This window comes from Rhinoderma darwinii, chromosome 3 (assembly GCF_050947455.1).
Source record: "Rhinoderma darwinii isolate aRhiDar2 chromosome 3, aRhiDar2.hap1, whole genome shotgun sequence".
Taxonomy (NCBI): Eukaryota; Metazoa; Chordata; class Amphibia; order Anura; family Rhinodermatidae; genus Rhinoderma; species Rhinoderma darwinii.
In genome coordinates, this window is record NC_134689.1 from 290986867 (window position 1) to 291012260 (window position 25394).

A 25394-nucleotide genomic window follows, 5' to 3' on the forward strand; every position below is an offset into this window, starting at 1 on the left:
ATTCCCCCTGTATATAGCCCACCCCTGTAGATATAGCCCACCCCTGTATATAGCCCCCCTCTGTAGATATAGTCCCCCTGTGTATAGCCCACCCCTGTAGATATAGCCCCCCTGTGTTTAGCCCACCCCTGTATATAGCCCCCCTCTGTAGATATAGCCCCCCTGTGTATAGCCCAGCCCTGTAGATATAGCCCAGCCCTGTAGATATAGCCCAGCCCTGTAGATATAGCCCAGCCCTGTAGATATAGCCCAGCCCTGTAGATATAGCCCAGCCCTGTAGATATAGCCCAGCCCTGTAGATATGGTCCCCCTGTAGATATAGTCCCCCTGTAGATATAGTCCTCTTGTAGATATAGCCCACCCCTGTATATAGTCCCCCTGTAGATATAGCCCACCCCTGTATATAGTATCCCACAAATAGCTCCCCCTATAGTGCTCCACAGAAAGCCCACCCCTGTATATAGCCCCCTTGTACATATGGTCCACCCCTGTATATAGTGCTCCACAGATAGCCCACCCTTGTATATAGTATATACAGGGGTGGGCTATCTGTGGAGCACTATATACAGGGGTGGACTATCTAGTGGAGCACTATATACAGGGGTGGACTATATGTACAAGGGGGGGCTATATACAGGGGTGGGCTATCTGTGAAACACTATATACAGGGGTGGACTATATGTGGAGCACTATATACAGGGGTGGGCTATATCTACAGGGGGGCTACATACATGGTTGGGCTATCTGTAGAGCTCTATATACAGGGGTGGGCTATATCTACAGGGGGCTATATACAGGGGTGGGCTATCTGTAGAGCACTATAGGGGGAGTTATTTGTGGGACACTATATACAGGGGTGGTCTATATGGGGGCACTATCTACAGGGGCTCTATGGCAGGCACTATCTACAGGGAGCACAGTGTGTGTGTGTGTGTGTGTGTGTGTGTGTGTGTGTGTGTGTCACGGTGTATGGTGCTATTATAATTAGAGGTGCAGTGTATGGCGCTATTATATTTAGGGGCGTAGTGTGTGGTATAATGATAACTTTATATTTATTTATAGGTGCAGAAATGTTGGAAAAGTGAGAAGCTGAAGACATGTGAGCGGCAAACTGCAGAAATGGACCGGGAGAAGTCGTCATAGAGGTCTGGACCAAATGGAGAAAAAGAACTAGAATCTGAGACGTCACTGGTGAGTCACTTAATGTAAATGTTCACTCTGCCTCTAATCAGCACTGTAGTCACTGTATGATCTGCAGCGAGATGATTATGATAGGATTTATTTTTTGTGAAACGGCATCTCCCAGCATATCCTTACCATTGTTCGGGCTATGCTGGGAGCTGTAGTTTTACGCCGTACAAACCTATACGGCAGGGGTTGCACTAAATTGAGCTGTATTTGTGCTGGTGTTGTATATATGTACCGAGCTTGGTTCTGGTGTTGTGTATAGAACCATATTGCTTGTGAAATGTACAAATATTTTTATGCTCGCGTTACATAAAAAGAAATGACACGTCGATTGGTAGAGAAAACAAACACGGCGAGGGGGAAGGAGAATCTTTGCCCCGGGTGCTGGAGAACCTAGCTACGCCTCTGCAGAGGGATGGCACAATGTACAGTTCTTAGAACATATTTTAAATAATTATTATTTAATGGGGAATATAAATATTTACTAAAAATAGACATGCCCTGAGAGGTGACAGGTCCTCTATAACAACAGCATCACTATCACTCTGTGTGAGCCCAGCATAATACAGAGCAAGCTGTAAGATTCTGATTGTTTCCTTATTGTGATGTAATACTGACTCTAAAGCTTCTCTTTCATGACTTGTAAAATCAAAATACTCTCGGCCATTGAGAAGAACATGATATAACTATAGCTGTAGAAGGTCCCATTCATTTTCAGTAAATCAATAAATGTATGGCTGAAAATGAAGAGCAAAATGTACCATATACAGCCACGTAAGTTATAAAAATATATAGGCGTTATAAATATGTATACTTTTTGTGATATTGGCAAATCTTCTGTAAAACTAGCAACAATATCTCAGTAATGATTATCCCATAGATGAGGGGGCAGTGCCTCATGTATTTGAGGTATTTGTATAAAGCGGTCCAAATTATAAAGCAACCTGTAAATCGTATTCATCCAGTTAGACAGCCAATGTAAAATATCAATAGGTTTGTATGAGGACAACATATACCAAAAGAGTATCCCTTTGGCATCCAGTTGACATGTTTCCTTTGGGACCCTGTTTTGTGTCTTTTTTTTTTTTTTTTTCAAACATATGTAGCATAGCCATTACTGTCTAGAAACAGGATCCAGAAGGATATGTATTTATTTTTTTTCAATGGAAGTTGATGGAAGATATATGGGTGTATATTTGCACAGTATACATTTGGATCTGTCTAAAGAGCAAAAACTGAACTCTACTTTCCTTTGAAAAAAATACAACCGTCAAACATATGCTCATTTTTTGCTGCAGATTTAATTATAATTGTAGTGAACCTCTGTCCCACCACTAACACAATGTATGTACCCAGTCCAATACACTTGTGCTCTGAGAAATCCAATAAAACAAAAGTTATTCATTTTTTTTTTGTCTTTTATACCACAGTGATGATGGAGCAACTGCCACCCATAGTAGGAACTCACCATCAAATGACCTTCCCATGCAAAGAAAGGACAATGGAGTGACTGGCCTGCGTAATCTCGGAAATACGTGTTACATGAACGCGGTTATACAATGTCTGAGCTGCACTACACCACTTGTAGAATATTTCTTCTCTTGGCGGTTTGAGAAGCTTATTGCTAGGTAACGTTCATTTATATCTGCTTTGTGTAATTCAGTCGGTATTAGTAATTATTTAAATCAAATACAATAAATCAAATGCACAATATATAGAAAAGCCAAAAAGAAATCTAGAAAAGAAAGTTACTCCTGCAAATACTGCTTTATAAGACCCAGAAAAAGTCTAGAATAGACAACCTCTCAATAGCTCAATGTGCACATACTGTATATCTGATGGGCTGGATAAATTAATATACTATTAAATATACTATATGGACAAAAGTATTGGGACAAACCTCTTAATCTTTCAATTCAGGTCTTTCATTCAGTCCCATTACCACAGATGTATAAAATCAAGCACCTAGCCATGCAGTCGCCTTTACAAACATTTGGGAAAGGATGGGTCGTTAATTCCAAGTCAGTTCATGAATTTTCTTCCCTCCTAAATATTCCACGATAAAGTGTTAGTGGTATTATTGCAAAGTGGAACCGTTTAGGAACCCCAGCAACTCAGTCACGAAGTGGCAGACCACGTAAAGCTACGGAGCGGAGTCGCTGAGTGATAAGGTGCCTAGTAGATAAAAGTTACCAACGCTCTGCTACTCAATGACTGCTGAGTTCCAAATCTCCCCTGGCATTAACATCAGAACAAAAACTGTGTGCCGGGAGCTTCATGGCATGGGTTTCCATGGCCGAGCAGCTGCAAGCAAGCCTTAGCATTATGCTTGGTAATGTAAGTGTCGGATGGAGTGGTGTAAAGCGCGCCGCCACTGGACTTTGAAGCAGTAAAAACGTGTTTTGTGGAGTGAAGAATCACAATCTATCTGGCTGTCTAATGGATTTTTGGCGAATGCCAGGAGAACGTTACCTGCCTGACTGCATTGTGTACTATTTTGTGGAGGAGGGATAATGCTATAGGGTTGTTTTCAGGGTTTTCAGGGTTTGGCCTAGGCCCCTTAGATCCAGTGTAGGGAATTTTTAATGCTTCAGCATACCAAGACATTTTCGACAATTGTATGCCTCCAACAATGTGGGAACAGTTTGTGGAAGGCCCTTTTCTGTTCCAGAATGATTGTACCCCACTGCACAAAGCAAAGTCCATAAAGACATGGTTGGGTGAGTTTGGTGGGGAAGAGCCCTAACCTCAACCCCATCGAACACCTTTGGGATGAACTAGAACGGAGATTGTGAGACAGGCCCTCCCGTCCAACACCAGTATCTGACCTCACAAATTCTCTTCTGGATGAATATGCAAAAATTCCCACAGACACACTCAAAAACCTTGCAGAAAGCCTTCCCAGAAGAGTGGAAGCTGTTTTAGCTGCAAAAGGGGGACAAACTCCATATTAATGCCTATGGATTTGGAATGGGATGTCATAAAAACTCCTGCATGTGTAATGTTTAGGTGTCCTAATACTTTTGTTCATAAAGTATATATTTAGATGCCCCTCATATATCTGCAACACATTACAAATTAATAGACGTCACACAGTACACTAAAATAGTGTAACATGTTGACACAATTACATTGCTCCCATAATTGTTTCAAACTAACAAAAATGTATTGATTATATACAGTTAGGTCCAGAATTATTTGGACAGTGACACAATCTTCATGATTTGGGCTCTGCATGCCACCACATTGGATTTGAAATGAAACAACTGAGATGCAATTGAAGTTTAGACTTTCAGGTTTATTTTAAGGGGTTGAACAAAAATATCCTGTGAAACGTTTAGGAATTGCAACCATTTTTCTACACAGCCTCCTCAGCCTGAAGTCTGGAACCCATGGACACCACGAAACACTGGGTTTCCTCCTTTGTGATGCTTCGCCAGGCCTTTACTGCAGCGTCTTCAGTTGTTGCTTGTTTGTGGGTCTTTCTGTCTTAAGTTTTGTATTAAGCAAGTGAAATGCAGCTCGTTCAGGTTGAGATCTGGAGATTGACTTGGCCATTGCAGAATATTCCACTTCTTTGCCTTAAAAAACTCCAGGGTTGCTTTCGCAGTATGTTTTGGGCCATTGTCTATCTGTACTGTGAAGCAACGTCCAATCAACCTTGCTGAATTTAGTTGAATCTGAGCAGAAAGTATATCCCTGAACACTTCAGAATTCATCCGGCGGCTTCTGTCTTCAGTCACATCATCAATAAACACTAGTGACCCAGTGCCTTTGGCAGCCATGCATGCCCATGCCATCACCCTGCCCCCACCATGTTTTATAGAGGATGTGGTGTGCTTTGGATCATGAGCCATTCCAAGTCTTCTCCATATTTTCTTTCGCCCATCATTCTGGAACAGGTTGATCTTAGCTTCATCTGTCCACAGAATGCTGTTCCAGAACTGGGCGGCTTCTTTAGATGTTGTTTGGCAAAGTCTAATCTGGCCTTTCTATTTTTGAGGCTGATTAACGGTTTGCACCTTGTGGTGAACCCTCTGTGTTTGCTCTCATGAAGTCTTCTCTTTATGGTAGACTTAGATACTGATACACCTACTTCCAGGAGAGTGTTCCTCACTTGGGTAGATGTAGTGAAGGGGTTTTTCTTCACGATGGAAAGGATTCTGCGATCATCCACCACCGTTGTCTTCCGTGGACGTCCAGGTCTTTTGGAGTTCACGAGATCACCAGTGCGCTTTATTTTTATTTTTTTTCAAGAATGTACCAAACTTTTGATTTGACCACTCCTAACATTTGTGATATCTCTCTGATGGATTTCTTCATTTTTTTCAGCCTAACGATGGCCTGTTTCACCTTTATTTTTTACTTAACATTATTTTTTTTTTACATTGATTTAACTTTTTTTTAAAAATCTCATTTTTTTAACTGCAATCTACCGGTATAGATCTATATGCCAGTACATTAGCCTGTGTACTGATTGTACAAAGGCAGTTGTTAGGGTATTCAAGGGGCTAATGGCGTTGAGAAGTGGTTTCTCTTCTCTCCAATGTTAGAGCAGAGCTGCAGCTATGTATTACTGCCGTAGCCCCGCTCCTGATCGCACACGGACACAGTTGTCCCACAGGACGAGAATGCTCGTCCTAATGCGCAAAGTACCCGCCGCTTAGGACGAGTTTTCTCGTCCTGCGTCGGCAACCAGTTAAACATATAACTGTATATTTAATATGTTTTGGTAAACAGCTAAAATACCAAAACTTGTGTCACTGTCCAATTAATTCTGGACCTAACTGTAAGCCTAATATTCAAGTGTAGGTGAACCTTTGCAGTAGGATTTTCCACTTTATACAAGTCGAATCCATTATATAAGGATGAATGAATATATGGTTTTTGATGACGTTTTCGAGGTGTGGTAGTGGTGCTGTTTAGATCTGCACTATATTGCACTATGTGAGCCCAGCCTAAGGTCACTTAAACACGAGTGCAATACAGGTGCATTTTTGCGCCTGTACTACGGATAGAAATCCGGGTCTAATTATGCTGTCAGTTTTGGTCATTGGACCCGTATTACGCTCATGTAAAACTAGTCGAAGAATGAGAGCCCTAATGAGGAGGGGATGTGTAAACTGGGCATTCTATACCAAATATATAAATGTCTCTATTAAAAAAACAAAGACCTGACAACTATGTTTATGGCTATTTCACAGGGAGAAAAAAGAACTAGTGAATGCTTTTGCTAACCTAATGGCAGACATATGGTTTGGAAAAGATAAGCATGTGTCACCAGAAGACTTCTTGTCTATTATGTGTAATGTTCATCCACCTTTTGGGAAGGGCGCTCAACAGGATGCTCAAGAATTACTGATTTACACCCTCAATGCATTACATGAAGACCTAGCAAGTGTAAGTAAAATGAATCGTACTCGAAAATTTGAAAAAAAATTGAAATTATGGTTTACATGCATTTTTTTCCCACACATTTTTTTTCCTATTGTAGGCAATGTAGTCAAAACGAATTAAGAAAAAACTGTGTAGGGCATGCTGCATTTTATTTTCTCTCTTTCTAATGCTGCAGAAAAATGATAGATGTGAAGAAATCCTAACTATAACCCTTAGGCTATGTTCACACGCTAAACAAAAAACGGCTGTAAAATACGGAGCTGTTTTCAAGGGAAAACAGCCTCTGATTTTCGTCTGTTTTTTTAAGCATCAAGCGTATTTTAATGCGTTTTTTGCAGCCGTTTTTGGAGCTGTTTTTCTATTGACCCAATGAAAAACATCTCCAAATACAGCTCAAGAAGTGACATGCACTTCTTTTTACAAGGCGTTCTTTACTTGCCATTTTTTTAAATGGCCGAGTAAAGAAACGCCTCGTCGGAACGAAATGCCGTTTTTGACATTGGAATCAATGGGCAGATGTTTGAAGGCGTTCAGCTTCTGTATTTCCAGACATTTTTCGGGGCATTTACGCTCACTGCAGTGTCTTCGGTCCGGGAAATACTGCTGGCATACGGTCCGTATATAACGGACCGAACAAGCTTGTGTGGATCCGGCCTTAATATGCCAATACTGAAGTATCTGACACTAATGAGGTAGCTGTAGAAATTTAAAAGCATGTGGTTGCCCAGCTATTTATACCACAGATGCGGCAGATTTTATGGTAGTATGTGCCCTTTTAGCCAACTACCATATGCTATAGTTTATACCACTGCTGTAGTTTGCAGCTACAAGGGATTAGGGTGAATAGTTTAAAGAGGCTCTGTCACCACATTATAAGTGCTCTATCTCCTACATAAGGAGATGGGCGCTGTAATGTAGGTGACAGTAATGCTTTTTATTTAAAAAAACGATCTATTTTCACAACGTTAGGAGCGATTTTGGTTTATGCTAATGAGCTTTCTTAATGTCCAAGTGGGCGTATTTTTACTTTCGACCAAGTGGGCGTTGTACAGAGGAGTGTATGACGCTGACAACGCCCACTTGGTCGAAAGTAAAAATACGCCCACTTGGGCATTAAGCAACTCATTAGCATAAACCAAAATCACTCCTAACGTTGTGAAAATAGATCGTTTTTTTAAATAAAAAGCATTACTGTCACCTACATTACAGCGCCGATCTCCTTATGTAGGAGACAGGGCACTTATAATGTGGTGACAGAGCCTCTTTAACCCCTTCCAGCTCCTTGACGTACTATTACGTAATGGCAGCTGTATCGTTCGCGCTCCATGCCGTAATAGTACGTCTCGGGAGTAACGGCCGTTTCGGCCGTCCTCCCGACACATACAGGAGCTGTGACGCTGCTGTCTTGTTCAGCAGCTGTCACAGCGGGGACCGATCGCTGTGTCCCCGCTGATTAACCCCTTAAAAGCCGCGTTCTATAGAGATCGCGGCTTTTTAGGGGTTAAGCTGCCATCGCCGGCCTGCTACGCGATAGCGGCCGGCGATGGTGACTATGGCAACCGGACACCAAACAATGGCGTCCGGCTATGCCATAGACGGAAGCCTAGTGGGTCCTGACAACGTCAGGACCCACTATGCTTGCTGTCAGTGAGTAGCTGACAGTTCTAATACACTGCACTACGCATGTAGTGCAGTGTATTAGAATAGCGATCAGGGCCTCCTGCCCTCAAGTCCCCTAGTGGGACAAAGTAATAAAGTAAAAAAAAAGTTAAAAAAAGATGTATAAAAATAAGAAAATAAAAGATTTAAAAGTATTAAAAGTAAAAATCCCCCTTTTTCCCTTATCAGTCCTTTATTATTAATAAAAATATATAAACAAACAAATAAACTATACATAATTGGTATCGCCGCGTCCGTAACGGCCTGAACTACAAAATTATTTTATTATTTATCCCGCACGGTGAACGCCGTAAAATAAAATAATAATAAACCGAACCACAATCACAATTCTTTGGTCACTTCACCTCCCAAAAAATGGAATAAAAAGAGATCAAAAAGTCGCTTGTACCTAAAAATGGTACTGATCGAAACTACAGTTCGTTATGCAAAAAATAAGTCCTCGCACGGCTTTATTGATTGAAAAATAAAAAAGTTCTGGCTCTTAGAATAAGGTAACACAAAAAGTGAATGATTGTTTACAAAACGTATTTTATTGTGCAAACGCCATAAGACATAAAAAAAACTATAAACATCTGGTATCGCCGTAATCGTATCGCCCCGCAGAATAAAGTGAATATGTCATTTATAGCGCACGGTGAACGCTGTAAAAAAAACGAAAAAAAAAAACAATCGTACAATTGCTGTTTTTTAGTCACCACGCCACCTAAAAATAGAATAAAAACTGATCAAAAAGCCGCATGCACCCCAAGAAAACTACAATGGATTCCTCAAGGGGTCTAGTTTCCAAATTGGGGTCACTTTTGGGGGGTTCCCAATGTTTTGGCACCACAAGACCTCTTCAAACCGGACATGGTGCCTAATAAAAAAGAGGCTTCAAAATCCACTAAGTGCTCCTTTGCTTCGGAGACCGGCGCTTCAGTCCATTACTGCACTAGGGCCACATGTGGGATATTTCTCAAAACGGCAGAATCTGGGCAATAAGTATTGAGTTGCGTTTCACTGATAAATCCTTTTGTGTTATAGAAAAAAATGGTATAAAGAGGATTTTCTGACAAAAAAAAAATGTAAATTTCACCTCTACTTTGCTCTAAATTTTTGTGAAACTCCTAAAGGGTTCATAAACTTTCTAAATGCTGTTGTGAATACTTTGAGGGGTCTAGTTTCTAAAATGGGGTATTTGATAGGGGTTTCTAATATATGGGCCCCTCAAAGCAACTTCAGAACTGAACTGGAACCTAAAAAAATAAATAAATGAGGCAATACTTTGCTTCTTACATTATACTGATAATGAGCCGTGCCCACCCCGAGATGACCCCAGTTTTGACCGTTTGTATAAACGGAGACCCCTATTAGACCGTTCCAGTGCCCGGTTTTTCCAAGCATACACCCACGAGAAGTGTATTTCTATTGATGAGTCCCTGGTACATTTTAAAGGGAGGGTTCAATTCCGCGAGTACCTGCCGGGTAAGAGGGCAAGGTATGGCGTGAAGATGTATAAGCTGTGAGAGTGCATCAGGGTATACCTACAGGTTTAGGATAAGGCCACAGTGCCCTCTGTAGATAAGGCCGCAGTGCCCTCTGTAGATAAGGCCACAATGCCCTCTGTAGATAAGGCCACAGTGCCCTCTGTAGATAAGGCCACAGTGCCCTCTGTAGATAAGGCCACAGTGCCCTCTGTAGATAAGGCCACAGTGCCCTCTGTAGATAAGGCCACAGTGCCCTCTGTAGATAAGGCCACAGTGCCCTCTGTAGATAATGCAACACACCCCATGATAATGCCAGTGTCCTCTTCAGATACTGTCACACACCCACTTGTAGATAACGCCACAGTGCCCTCTGTAGAGGCTGCCACAGTGCCCTCTGTAGAGGCTGCCACAGTGCCCTCTGTAGAGGCTGCCAAAGTGCCCTCTGTAGAGGCTGCCCCAGTGCCCTCTGTTGAGGCTGCCCCAGTGCCCTCTGTAGAGGCTGCCCCAGTGATGTCAGGGGCTTGTCCAGAGCTGGAGTCCCAGGCAGAGCGCTAGTAGGCTCTTCCTGGGACTCCAGCTGTGCTCCTGACATCACTGGGACTCCTGCTCTGGGGAAGCCCCTGACATCATTGTCGATGTATGGACAGCGATGTCAGAGGCTTCCCCAGAGTCCCGGAGAAGAGCCGATAATAGCGCTCTGCCCGGGACTCCACTCTGGGGAAGACCCTGACACACTGTCCACATATGGGCAGCGATGTCAGGGAATTCCACAGAGTCCCGGAGCAGAGCCTGTACTAGCGCTCTGCCCGGGACTCCGGCTCTGGGGAAGCCCCAGACATCGCTGTTCATATGTGGACAGTGATGTCAGGGAATTCCACAGAGTCCAGGAGCAGAGCCGACACCAGCGCTCTGCTCCGCTCTGGGCAAGACCCTGACACACTGTCCATATATGGGCAGCGATGTCAGGGAATTCCACAGAGTCCCGGAGCAGAGCCTGTACTAGCGCTCTGCCCGGGACTCCGGCTCTGGGGAAGCCCCAGACATCGCTGTTCATATGTGGACAGCGATGTCAGGGAATTCCACAGAGTCCAGGAGCAGAGCCGACACCAGCGCTATGCTCCGCTCTGGGCAAGACCCTGACACACTGTCCATATATGGGCAGCGATGTCAGGGAATTCCACAGAGTCCTGGAGCAGAGCCTGTACTAGCGCTCTGCCCGGGACTCCGGCTCTGGGGAAGCCCCAGACATCGCTGTTCATATGTGGACAGCGATGTCAGGGAATTCCACAGAGTCCCGGAGCAGAGCCGACACCAGCGCTCTGCTCGCGACTCCGGCTCTGGGGAAGCCCCAGACATCGCTGTTCATATGTGGACAGCGATGTCAGGGAATTCCAGAGTCTCGGAGCAGAGCCGATACTAGCGACTCTGTGTCCCGCGGGCCGCAGATGACAGCCCCAGGGGCCGCATGCAGCCCGCGGGCCGTGTGCTTGAGACCCCTGTGCTAGTATATTAAACGATTTCTATATGAGCAGTCTCCTAATAATCAGTGAAACGTATAGTTTGGTTAATGGTGTCTATGCTTTACTTTAACTAAAGCTTTAATAAATGAACAAAATAGTGCTCTTATTTTCTTGCACGATTGTCTACGTTACTAAGTATTTCTATATGCTCTGCACATAAAATATATATAAAAGTTAAAAACATAATTTTTTCTTAAGATACACTATATGGCCAAAAGTATGTGGACACCCCCCTAATTATTGAGTTCATGTGATTCATCTACACCCATTGCAAACAGGTTCATAACATCAATACACAGCCATGCAATCTCCATAGACAAATATAATAGTGGTATAATAATAGTACGGGCTGTACTGAAAGGTTAATTTAATTTAAATGTGCCACTGTCATAGGATACCACCTATGCCACAAGTCAGTTTGTGAAATTTCTGATCTGCCCGGGTTCAATTGTAAGTACCACCAGGGCCGACCTTACGTTGGATGGTGCCCTGTGCGGGATTCTCTATTGCTGCCCTCCACAAAAAAAACAAAAAAACACCACATGTATATATATATATATATATATATATATATATATATGTATATATATATATATATATATAAAAAAATATATATATGTATATATATATACATATACATATGTGTGTGTGTGTGTGTGTCTGTTTAGGTATATTTGGGTCTCTATGTCCATATATTTTGCCTATACGTATTTTTATATGACCGTGTGTGTGTGTGTGTGTATATGTATGTATATTTGCCTGTATGCCTAAATATGTGCCTCTATGTATGTACAGTATATACGTTCCAGTATGTGTGTGTCTATATATATATATATATATATATATATATATATATATATATATATATACACAGTGAAGGAAATAAGTATTTGATCCCTTGCTGATTCTGTAAGTTTGCCCACTGTCAAAGACATGAACAGTCTAGAATTTTTAGGCTAGGTTAATTTTACCAGTGAGAGATAGATTATATATATAAAAAAAAGAAGAAAAACACATTGTCAAAATTATATATATTTATTTGCATTGTGCACAGAGAAATAAGTATTTGATCCCCTACCAACCATTAAGAGTTCAGCCTCCTCCAGACCAGTTACACGCTCCAAATCAACTTGGTGCCTGCATTAAAGACAGCTCTCTTAAATGGTCACCTGTATAAAAGACTCCTGTCCACAGACTCAATTAATCAGTCTGACTCTAACCTCTACAACATGGGCAAGACCAAAGAGCTTTCTAAAGATGTCAGGGACAAGATCATAGACCTGCACAAGGCTGGAATGGGCTACAAAACCATAAGTAAGATGCTAGGTGAGAAGGAGACAACTGTTGGTGCAATAGTAAGAAAATGGAAGACATACAAAATGACTGTCAATCGACATCGATCTGGGGCTCCATGCAAAATCTCACCTCGTGGGGTATCCTTGATCCTGAGGAAGGTGAGAGCTCATCCAAAAACTACACGGGGGGAACTTGTTAATGATCTCAAGGCAGCTGGGACCACAGTCACCAAGAAAACCATTGGTAACACATTACGCCGGAATGGATTAAAATCCTGCAGTGCCCGCAAGGTCCCCCTGCTCAAGAAGGCACATGTACAGGCCCGTCTGAAGTTTGCAAATGAACATCTGGATGATTCTGAGAGTGATTGGGAGAAGGTGCTGTGGTCAGATGAAACTAAAATTGAGCTCTTTGGTATTAACTCTACTCGCCGTGTTTGGAGGAAGAGAAATGCTGCCTATGACCCAAAGAACACCGTCCCCACTGTCAAGCATGGAGGTGGAAACATTATGTTTTGGGGGTGTTTCTCTGCTAAGGGCACAGGACTACTTCACCGCATCAATGGGAGAATGGATGGAGATATGTACCGTCAAATCCTGAGTGACAACCTCCTTCCCTCCACCAGGACATTAAAAATGGCTCGTGGCTGGGTCTTCCAGCACGACAATGACCCGAAACATACAGCCAAGGCAACAAAGGAGTGGCTCAAAAAGAAGCACATTAAGGTCATGGAGTGGCCTAGCCAGTCTCCAGACCTTAATCCCATCGAAAACTTATGGAGGGAGCTGAAGATCCGAGTTGCCAAGCGACAGCCTCGAAATCTTAATGATTTACAGATGATCTGCAAAGAGGAGTGGGCCAAAATTCCATCTAACATGTGTGCAAACCTCATCATCAACTACAAAAAACGTCTGACTGCTGTGCTTGCCAACAAGGGTTTTGCCACCAAGTATTAAGTCTTGTTTGCCAAAGGGATCAAATACTTATTTCTCTGTGCACAATGCAAGTAAATATATATAATTTTGACAATGTGATTTTCTGTTTTTTTTTTATATATAATCTATCTCTCACTGGTAAAATTAACCTAGCCTAAAAATTCTAGACTGTTCATGTCTTTGACAGTGGGCAAACTTACAAAATCAGCAAGGGATCAAATACTTATTTCCTTCACTGTATGTATATAGACACACACATACTGGAACATATATACTGTACATACATAGAGGCACATATTTAGACATGCAGGCAAATATACATACATATATATACACACACACACACACACACACACACACACACACACACACACACACACACACACACACACAATGGGTCATATAAATATACATATAGGCAAAATATATGGACATAGAGACCCAAATATACTTAAACAGGCACATATATATATATATATATATATATATATACACACACACACACACACACACACACACACACACACACACACACACAGTACAGATAGTTACATGCAGTCCTATGTAAGACCACAGATAACACAGTGATAGCTCTCTGAGTACAGATAATGTAGTAGATGAAACCTGCAGTCCTATGTAACACCACTGGTCGCACGTACCTAAGGCCGGCCATGAGTACCACTAAGGCTGGGTTCACATGGTGCATTTTTGAATTTTATTTTTTTATTTGTTAGTTTTCTAGCATGAGTTTTTTTTTTGCTTTGGTAGATAAACTCCTATGTCTCTTACTGTGAGTTTATCCACCAAAACAAAAAACGGCCGAAAAATCGGAAGCAAAATGCCTCCAAACATCTGCCCATTGATTTCAATGGGAAAAACGGTGTTCTGTTCCAACGGGCCGTTTTTTTATGCGGCTGTTTCGAAAAACAGCTCCAAAATCGGCCATAAAAAACGCAGCAAAAAAATGCGAGTGGCTTAAAAAACGTCTGTGTGCACATACCCTCAGGCATTTGTATGCTTACAACTTTGTGGGAATAGTTTGGGGAAGGTTCTCTCCTCTTCCAACATGAATGTGCCCCAGTGGACAAAGCAAGCTCCATAAAGACATGGTTTCATGAGTTTGGTGTGCAAGAACTCAAGTTGCATATACAGAGCCCTGACCCTAACCCCATCAAACACCTTTCGGATGAATCACCTTAACTCACTTAAATGCTCTTTTAGCTGAATGGGAACAAATCCCCACAGATAAAATCTTGTAAAAAGTCTTTGCTTTTGGAATAGTATGTCCAACAAGCTCATATAGATGTGATTGTCAGGCGTCCAAATACTTTTGGCCGGATATTGTACTTTATGTCAGATCTAAATAAACAATTCAGTTTCAGATATGTGTATAGCCCCATGTCAAGATTTTATTCAGATAGACATGACTCTAGTCTCTCTCTCCTGGCTCCAACTGCAGGGACTGCTTTTATGGTACATTAATCCTAGTTATTCTAGGATACATATTACAGCAAAAGTGTAACTACCAAACACCTGCCACCACTGCTACAGAAGCCTCAGAGATCCGGGGTATTTTGTGATCTCTGTGCGTCAGATGCTGGAAAAGAGTAGGATTCTGAAGAAAAAAACAAAACAAAAACATTGGGTACTGGTCACATAGTGAAAATCTATGAGACAAGTCTAATTGGTCGGACAAAGAACCCTTTTTTTTTTTAATCCTTAAATTGCATTTTTCTTCCTCATGGAGCTTACTCTGTTTACTCCTTGTCCTGGCCCTGAATGGGATAAAAATTTGAGGGGTTTTCCTTTATTGGACATTCAGATGCTAGTTTTTCCTCTGGGACCCGCACCTCTCTCTAGTGCAGAGCCCCCTGACCACCTCTCGCTACATTCTGGTCACTGACCAATGAGGTGGTTGGGAACAAGGAAATTGTTGAGCTCACTGAACTACGCTATTTTCGTAACTCCCATACAAGTGAATAGGAGTTACAGAAACAGTGAAGCACAGCAGGAGCTACGCTACGTTTCCGTAGCTCCCGAGATCTGGAAACAGAGTTGCTTACTTTGCAACACGGTTTCTTTAACTACCATTCACTTCTATGGGAGTTACTGAAACAGCGTAGCTCAGCTGTTTCCGTACTTCTGACCACCTCGTCAGTCAGTGGCCGGAGAGGAAGAGAAGGTAGGATGGGGTTCAGGGGGACCTGCTGTATAGATAGTTGTGGGTCCCAGAGGTGTGACACGCATCTATCAGACATTTATGGCATATCCTGTGGATATGCCATAAATGTCCAAGATTAAAAATCCCTTTTAAGTAATAATCATAACTTTATTATTTCTAAAACTAGCATGCTGCTGATAGTGGCCATGATTGAGTGGGGGCCCTTTTCTAGTTTTGCTATAATGCCCCATGTTCACAACTGCACCCCAGCATAGTGTGCCTGGATACTAACGAAACATTTGTGAAATAAGCAAAATGAAGTAAATGAAGCTGATCTACATAATTGTTTCTTTAAAGAATGTAAAGAAACGTCCATCAGACAATGCTGGAAGCAGCAGCAGTACAGGAAGCAATGCATCGGAATCTGTGATCACCCGCTTTCTACAGGGAGTTCTCCGACAAAACACAGCTTGTTTGGTATGCGGACACACGAGTGACAAGGAGGATGTTTTTACTGTATTATCACTTCCTATACCCGCTGGAGATGAAACCTCTTTACAGGTAGGATGTACTAGCTAGCATACTACTGCAGTACTCATGATCATTTTATGTTAACATTTATAGAATAGGAAGATTGAAGATCCGAAAACTGGTCAATTCAGTAAACATCTCATGATAAATTTTATATTGCCCCTCTATACATTCAAGTATGGAATTTTGCTTTAAGAAGTTCCAATGATTCATCTTTTTTGTCAAACTCTTTAGGGTATGTTCACATGCAACATATTCAATAGCGGAAAATCCACAGCCTATTACAGTAGCAGCAGAGTGGATGAGATTTGAACAAATCTCATCCACACGCTGCGGTAAAAATCAGCCGAAAAAACATTCAGAAATTGACCTGCGGTACATTTTTTTTTAATCCGCAGCATTTAAATTTATGCTTCGGAAATGCTGGTTTTCTGATGCGGGTTTTCCCTATTGATTCATTAGAGAGGTAAAACCCACAGCAAATGTTGCAATTTTTGCGGCAGAAAAGCTGCGATCCCACCAAATTGCAACTCAGAAAAAAACCAAAACCTTTTTTTGTTTACTATGAATCAAAAGGCTAATACTTACCCCATTCTCATAGCGATGGCTTTTTCTGTTCTCCAGCCAGGCCACCCTCCTGGGATGATGTTTCATTCCATGTGACTGCTGCAGCCAATCACAGGTTGCAGCAGTCACATGGTCTGCCGTGCCATACCTGGAGGCCAGGCTGCACGAAGAACAGAAGTACCCGTCGCTATTACAACAGAGAACAGGGTAAGTATTAACTTTTCAATTTTTTTCTAGCAGCTTTTCCGCAGTGGATATTCCGCCTGAAAATCTGCACCACAATGCGGGTTTCAGGGCGGTTGCGCTGTGTAGTTGTATCAGCCCTATGTGAACATAGCCTTACACTGGGACCGCAAAAACCAAGATACTATGGCATACTTGACTACTCCACTGGATTAAGGGAGACCTCCAGGACTCTCGGCAGAGCCGGCAAATTGGTTGCTGCATATGTATTTGTATTCTTACCATTGACCTCAGTGGGAACTGTATAAATATGTATTTAGTAATCTCCCGCTTGACGCAATTGCAGGAGCCCGAATTTTATCTTCGAATTCTATGGCTTCATAAGGGGAAGCACTACATAGTTTACGTAGAAAAAATTATTCTGAGGCTCACAAGTCTCCTTGATATAGATTCTTAAAGTTATGCATTATGGGGAGCCCAAAAGTCAATTATGGGACTCCAAACCACAGAAATGTAGATTACTATAAGCAAACAATACTTCATGAGTTGGTGTATCTTTTGATCAATGCCATATTGTCTGGAATTGTAAAAAATTATATATATATATATATATATATATATATATATAAATATATATTAAACATTAGAAGCTCTAGCAGTTTATCCATACATATTGGTGATAATTCCTTGCATTTTGATTTCTAATAAGTTGATATATATTTTTAACTTTATTTATGTAATTTATTCAAATGTGTTTTGCACATTACAGGAATGCCTTGACTGCTTCTTTCAACAAGTAATGCTGACCAGGACGGATAAAATCTTATGTCCGGTTTGTAAAATTAAGCAAGACGCTTCGGTCAAAGCCCAGATATGGAAACTTCCTAAGATTCTAATACTCCATTTAAAAAGGTATGATGTCAGACCAGTCTAGCGCACAGTGTCTGCACATATTTTATATACAGCAATATATTGGAATAGAAACGTCATATTTGATGTATTAATATTTCTCAAGAATACATAGTTTACCATTTCAAGCCAATATAATTGGCATGCAAGAAATGTCACTGTATGAACAAAGACATCAAGTTTCACACGTGCATGTGATCGGCCTTTGCTGCAGTTTAATCAAAATGCTAATGAAATTTCACTTCCAGTACAATTCTTGGACACAACGCCTGTAAGAACGCTAATATGTCAGCAGCCATTCCCTATATAAGAACAGCTAGTCTAAAACTGGATTTATACAGAGTGACTTTCCTTACAATGACATCGTTTTTCAGACAATTAAGGTACTATTACACGCAGGGCTGGCCTTAGGATAGATGGCGCCCCAAGCAAAATGATCTTTCGGTGCCCCGCCTCATCATAAAAAAATGGCCCATAAAAAAGTATAATGCCCCCACACAGTATAATGCCTCTCTAGTGCCCCACACACAGTATAATATTATTATTTAATAATATATTATAACCCCTTCAATAACACAGTATTTTGTCCTCTAATTGTGCCCCCACAGTATTATGCCCCCTAAGTGCCACACACAGTATATTGCCCCCTCTAGTGCCCCTACACAGTAAAATGTCCGCATAGTAGCCTCCACACAGTATAATGCCCGCCTCTCCTGCCTGCCACACACAGCCCCCCGTGTAGATAGTGCCAAACAGCCTCCCTGTAGACAGTGCCATAATCCCCCACCTCCTGCTTGTAGACAGTGTCGTACAGCCCCCCACCTCCCTCTTGTAAACAGTGCCGTACAGCCCCCCACCTCCCCCTTGTAGAGTGCCATGCAGCCCATCTCCCCCTTGTAGACAGTGCCATATAGCCCCACCTCCTTGTAGACAATGTCATACAGCTCCCCCATTCCCCTTGTAGACAGTGCCATCCAAAAAAAAAATTGTAATCACCTAGGCCCCGTTCCCACGACGAACGGAGCTGCTCCACAACGCTGCCGACGGGATCCTTTTGTAGGCCGGCGTGATCCAGTGTTGTCATCATGCCGGCCTGCGCAGGGATCCTGTGCCTGATAGGATACAGGCCGAATGGCCTATAGCCTAGTACAGAGTTTCCCAACCTTATCAGATACGAGGCACCCCTGGAAAAAATTGTTTCGAGAAAGACAGAAAATGGCTAAAAACAAGCACTACACTCTTAGTTTTTTGTAAGCCAGAAAAAATCTGGCTCAAAATTCCTAGAGGAATTTTGAGGCAGATTTTAAATTGACAGTGTTTATTTTGCATTTTTTTTTAAGCCGTTGAAGCTAATGAAAAATACGCAGGCAAAACACAACTCCAAACGAGCGCCGCAGGTATTTTCTGCCTCCTATTAATTTCAATTGGAGGTCAGAGGTGGAAACCACTTGAAGACCATCAGCCCCCCACTCACAGTAAAATGACCATTAGCCCGCCACTCACAGTAAAATGACCAATAGCCCCCACTCACAGTACAATAATCATCAGCCCCCCCCACACACACACAGTACAATAACCATCAGCCCCCACTCACAGTAAAATGACCATCAGCCCGCCACTCACAGAAAAATGACCATCATTCCGCCACTGACAGTAAAATAACCATCAGCCCCCCACTCAAAGTAAAATGACCATTAGCCCGCCATTCACAGATGCCCCCAGTAGGTAGCACCACACACAGCCCCCTGTAGATAGTACCACTCACAGATGCCCCCTGTAGATAGTGCCACTCACAGATGCCCCCTGTAGATAGTGCCACACAGCCCTCTTGTAGGTAGTGCCATACTGCCCCATTGTAGGCAGTGCCATACTGCCTCTTTGTAGGCATTGCCACACTGCCCCTTTGTAGGCAGTGCCACACAGCCTCCTTGTAGGTAGTGCCACCCCCCCCTGTAGGTAGTGCCACACAGCCCCCTGTCGGTAGTGCCACACAGCCCCCTTGAAGATAGCAGCCCGCTTCCTGTAGATAGTGCCACTATAGCTCCCTGAAGGAGCGGAATCCCCCTGTGACCGGGGATTCTGCTCCTGGACGTAGCGCTTGATGTCTCTGTCCATATATGGACAGTGACATCAGGGGCAACTCCTGGAGCTGAATCACCGGCCACAGGATTCGCTCTTTAAGGGAGCTACAGTGGCGCTACAGGAAGGGTGGGGGTGGGGTGCCATCTACGGATGTGGGGGGAGCTATCTACAAGGGGGCTGCAAAAAATTACCTCCTCCTTCTCACATGCACTTTGCGCTATGAGGACGAGGAGAGAAAGCACGGCCGTGGCAGTGGTTCAGAGGAGTGTCACGGCACCACGGTTGGAAACCACTGGCCTAGTAGATGGCAGAGCAGGGAGATACCTCTACTCTAGCTCTGCTACAGTGTTCAATAGTATACCATTACAATACTATTGAATGTGGCGTCGCTATGTAAAAGCCACAGCGGCACCGCTGGCCATGGGGGGGGGGGCATCCCGGAGGAAGTCACAGGCGCCATTATACCCGGTGTCGCCGCCAGCAGCTGAGAGAAGAAACGCCGAAGTTACACTGAAGTATTTTGCTTCAGTATTTGTAAGCCAAAACTAGAAACGGAACCAACACAGAGAAAATATATTTATATTTGCACTTCTTCAGTGTTATGGACCCAATACTGGATTTGGTTTATAAATACAGATGCAAAATACTTCTCAAAATACCACCGTGTTATAGTGACCTTAGGCCTTTTTTGTTCTCATGGATTCCGTGTAATGCTCCAATACAGTGCCTCATAGAGACATAACTCTGTGCACATGGAATTACTGCAAACATGACCCTTCAAAGGGGACTCGAAAAACATGGCTGCTTTCTTTTAAAAACATTGCCACACCTTTTGACAGGTTGTGGGTAGTATTGAACCTAAATAAAAAACGTCTCAAAATATGGAGCTGTTTTCAAGGGAAAACAGCTCCTCATTTTCAGATGTTTTTTATTCAAAGTCGCATTTTTCGCTGCGTTTTTAATGGCCGTTTTTGGAGCTGTTTTTCTATAGAGTCTATGAAAAACGGCTCCAAAAACAGCTGAAGAAGTGACATGCAGTTCTTTTTCGCGGCCGTTTTTCAAAACGGCCGCATAAAAAATGCCCTTTTGCAACAGAACGCCGTTCTTCCCAGATGTTTGTAGGCATTCTGCTTCCGATTCTTTAGCTGTCTTTCGGGCCGTAAAACGGACGAAAATAGCCCGTATGAACATACCCTTAGTGAAGCCGAACTGAAATACCATGTACAATCCATGGACAGGTTTCTAGAAAAAAGCAGCCATGTTTTTCTAAATCTGTACATCCCATTTAATTCATGAGACCTTTTTCTTAGCTCTATATTTACATGACATGCTGTATTTTGCTATGATGGAAACTAGCAATTAAATTCTTTAACAATATTTCCAAAGAACTTGCTAATATCATGTTTATTTCAATAACCGCAACCGCACCCATCAAAAACAACAAAAGAAAAACATTGGCCTGTGTGAGAACAAAGACTAATGAGGTGTTACTCCTGATCACTGTTCACACATTGCGATTAGACGGGATTCACACATACATTTGTTTTTAGCTAAAGCCAGGAGTAGATTCAAAAAGAGTAGACATACTGTATTAGCCCACCCAATTCACCATATTGAATACCCCATAAACATGAATTGTACTGTACAAGGATGAGATTTTTGGTGTGTACTGAACATGGCCGAGGTCCTTTCTTTATACTTTTCCTTTCTTTAGTATCAACTCCTGTCTTTGGCTTTATAAAAAAGAAAAAAAAATACTTATAAAAATGCACCAAAAACCGTGTGTATGAATCCAATTGACAGTTACTCTACACTCGTCTTTAGATCTGTTCACATCACATTTAAGCTGGCCATACACTTTAGATAACTGTCAGCCTGTCCCGTTTTAGGCCATACAACTGAAGTATGCAATTTCAAAAAAGCATCTGTAATTTTGAAACATACAACGCATATAACTTGTACCTTCATATGTTACTGATTTCCCTTCCAGGTTTCAATATAAAGGTCATCTGAAAAGAAAGCTTAAGACAACTATAGATTTTCCTCTAAAAAATCTGGATCTGTCTCCTTTCCTGTCATCATCTAGTGAAAAACACCAAAAGTATAAGTTATATGCTGTAGTGGTAAGTAGTCATGTCAAAAGTTTTGATCAGTGGGTGCCCATGCGCTGAGACAGGGCAGGAGTGGCTGAGCGTTGTGTATATAATACGGGCCCAGTACTCTTGCCTAGGTAAGGCCTCTGCCAAATGGCCTTTGCCCAACAACACCCTCTCTAAGAGATTTGTCGTAATTGCTCCAATAAAGTTGTTTATCTAGTTACAGAGAAACACATTCCTGCAGATAGATACACATGGTGAGCAATATTACAGAGATCCATGGATTATATATGATATCATTTTCACATCCACATCTACTGTGCTGTCTCCTGATTTTTTATTTTTGGTCTTCGCTCTTTCTGAGTTGCAGTAGACTGCAAAGCTTGCAGGAACAGTAGGTTGAAGTAGTCTTCTGTCCCACACTTTGCCCAGGGATGGTGATACCTAAAATGTTACATGCCTTAAATACTTTATACACTGTACTGTGCTGTGCTCAGTTCAATTCATTAGATTTAAACCACTTTAAAGAGGCTCTGTCACCAGATTATAAGTGGCCTATCTCCTACATAGTCTGATCGGCACTGTAATGTAGATAACAGCAGTGGTTTTTATTTTGAAAAACGATCATTTTTGAGCAAGTTATGAGCAATTTTAGATTTATGCTAATTAGTTTCTTAATAGACAACTGGCCGTGTTTTTAGTTTTTACTTTTTACCAACTGGGCGTTGTGAAGAGAAGTGTATTTTTTTTTTTTTAGTTAAACAATTATTATTTGAGTGATTACACATTGTTTTAATTTTTATAATTTTTTCACAAGTCAGGAAATATTATAAATTAGATTCTAATTTATAACATTTCCATGTGCTGGTCACTAGAGGGAGCAGTTCCCAAAATTGCAGCATGGTCAATGTGGTAAAGCAACCTCATTGCTTTATGCTGCAAATTTGGGGTATACACACTCGCTCTAGTGTCCTCACACAATCCCCCCTCCCTTATTCTGGCTAGTGCCAGGGAAAGGAGGGGGTTAAATCTTCAAACCTCCTACACTGTGTGCCGCCATTTTCTGAGCGAATGCACAGTGTAGTAGGCTTACATACAGTGGTAATCAGACAGTATAACACGAACATACACACACATCACATACACAAACATAACTTACCTACTCCTGCCGCCGCTGCCTCCGCTCCTAGTCCTTGCGTCTGAACATATGGCCGGAAGCCGTGGCCTGAAGTCGTCATCTGACTGTTCGGCAGCAGCTTCCGGTCCACATGAAAATGGCGCCGTATTTCGATCTGCTAACGAGCTTCGTTTTGGGCGTACGCTGCAGTGAATGGAAAGGCTCCCGTTCACATTCTCTATGGGGATTATGTGTCGTTAATTGACACATACAGAGATTTAAAAAAAAAAAATGGCAGCCCCCAAGTAAAAGTAAGAAAAAAAAAATAAGTAGAACACAAGAACACAAATAAATAAAATTTATTTTAATATCACACTAAAAGCTATATTATAAAAAAAAATTACATTTCATGACACCTTCCCTTTAAGCAGCTGGTTTCCGGATCTCGGCCTCTTTTGGCCGTTACATTGCAATCTCCCTCCCTCCCGCCCATTTCAAATTTGATGTTAGGTGTTTTATATACAACAAAAAAACCAACATATTGCACCAACACAGGCATTTGTAGGGACAGGGTAGCTGGTTTACCATGGGGTTAGTAATACTTCAAGGTTGCAGTGGCAGATGGAACTGCCTTCCGAGTGGGTTTTTTTCTACAATTTTATTGTGTGGTATTTTGCACTTTTCTTGTGTTTTACTTATTTATGTTTTGTTCATGGGAGAAATGTTGTGTTGTCGCAGCTGGCGGTTTGGTAAGGTGAATTACCTACATGCCCACCTATGTTGGTAGGCCGGCATACGGGTGTTTACCTTAAAAAAATGTTAAATTATTTTGATGTATATTTATAATAAAAGCTGTGGCCGACCCCGAGTCAACCCACGTTATAAGAACGTTCATGTCGTCCTGTGACAAGTTACTATTAGGCTATCCCTAGCTATGTTATTAATGGCTATGGTATACATGCAGTCTTAGCCTATTTATTTGACCCTTTTCAGAACTTGTCGGAGGTTTAATAGACTCCTGTTCATTTGCTCGGCTTGTGTGAGGGTCAGTTTGTTTGTGTTCCTGTGTCTAAACCTAGCGCTCCGGCCGAGAACCCTGTACAAAGAATGAATGCTCTTTTTATGTGACCATATACATTACATAACCACATTTCCTCTATTTCAGAATCATTTTGGGGAACTAGAATTTGGCCACTACACCGCATTTTGCAAGCATCCTGGGACCAAGGAGTGGAATGCCTTTGATGACATTAGGTACTTCCGGATTTCAGAATCTACAGTGCAAACATCTTCAGCTTACATATTGTTTTACACTAGCCAGACATTCAGCTTCCCAAAGAAGACATCATCTTGCTCCGCAAGCTAATAACGCATACCGTGGTTAACAATAAATAAGTACTTGAGTGTATTCACCCTTTTATTTTCTCAAGTAGTTTTAGAAAACGTAGGAACATGGATTTTCAGCTGTACTTGTAAAGTATTGACTAAGGCTATATTTACATCTGCGTTGTTTTCTGTTCTACTCCATCATAGGAAAACGGTATCTCCGGCTCCGTTGCATACCGATAAAAACGGCGGGCGATGGAACCCATTGACTTTAATGGGTTCGCTCAGCTTTGCATTTCCCATAATTTTGACAGACAATATAGCGCTGCATATTGCGCCTTTTAGCCCAGCAAGAAGGAAGGAGCCTCTGACGCAGATGTGAACAAAGTCTAACAACTCTCAGAAAGTTTACAAAAATAAATTCTGGTAAAGGCATAACTCTGCATTCGCACCAGTTTTTCAAAGAAAATGCATTATTCTCCTTTACCAATTTTCCATATAATTTTGGATGTAGATTTTTTTTTACATCACCAGCCCACTCCCAATGCATCCTTGTATAACATTGGAAACAAAATAAAGATATATAGGAGTGTGACACAAAAAATTAAAGAACGCCACCCGAAAGCTGGAATCTAGTATTGTACCTAACATTTCAGGTTACTTTTCGGAATAAGCGGTCATATATGTGTACATGAGTAATAACATCTGCATTTTTTTAGCAGTTTTTCCCTCTGCAGACTCACTCTTTAGTTCTCAGCTTTCTCTGAGCTAGTGGGTGAAGCCTAACCGCTATGATGTCTTTTATACACTGCATACACAGAAGAGGATTATCCTGCTCTCCTATCTCTATCACACATTTCATACTTATTGAAGCTGCGGCAGCATGGAGATTATACAGAAGTGATGGGCAATGTAGCTGTGAATCTAGCACTTCGGTGAC

General features: G+C 42.0%; 1 protein-coding gene across 1 annotated transcript; it reads left to right on the forward strand.

The window, feature by feature from the left end:
• The first annotated feature begins 1843 nt into the window (after nt 1–1843).
• USP50 (ubiquitin specific peptidase 50) lies at nt 1844–24851 on the forward strand. Its single transcript, XM_075855229.1, has 8 exons — nt 1844–1962; nt 2619–2816; nt 6393–6588; nt 16001–16204; nt 17694–17836; nt 21906–22038; nt 24294–24382; nt 24662–24851. Exons 1-8 carry the CDS (start codon nt 1922–1924, stop codon nt 24834–24836), a joined length of 1179 nt encoding a protein of 392 aa, XP_075711344.1. The 5' UTR covers nt 1844–1921; the 3' UTR covers nt 24837–24851.
• The last annotated feature ends 543 nt before the right edge of the window (nt 24852–25394 follow it).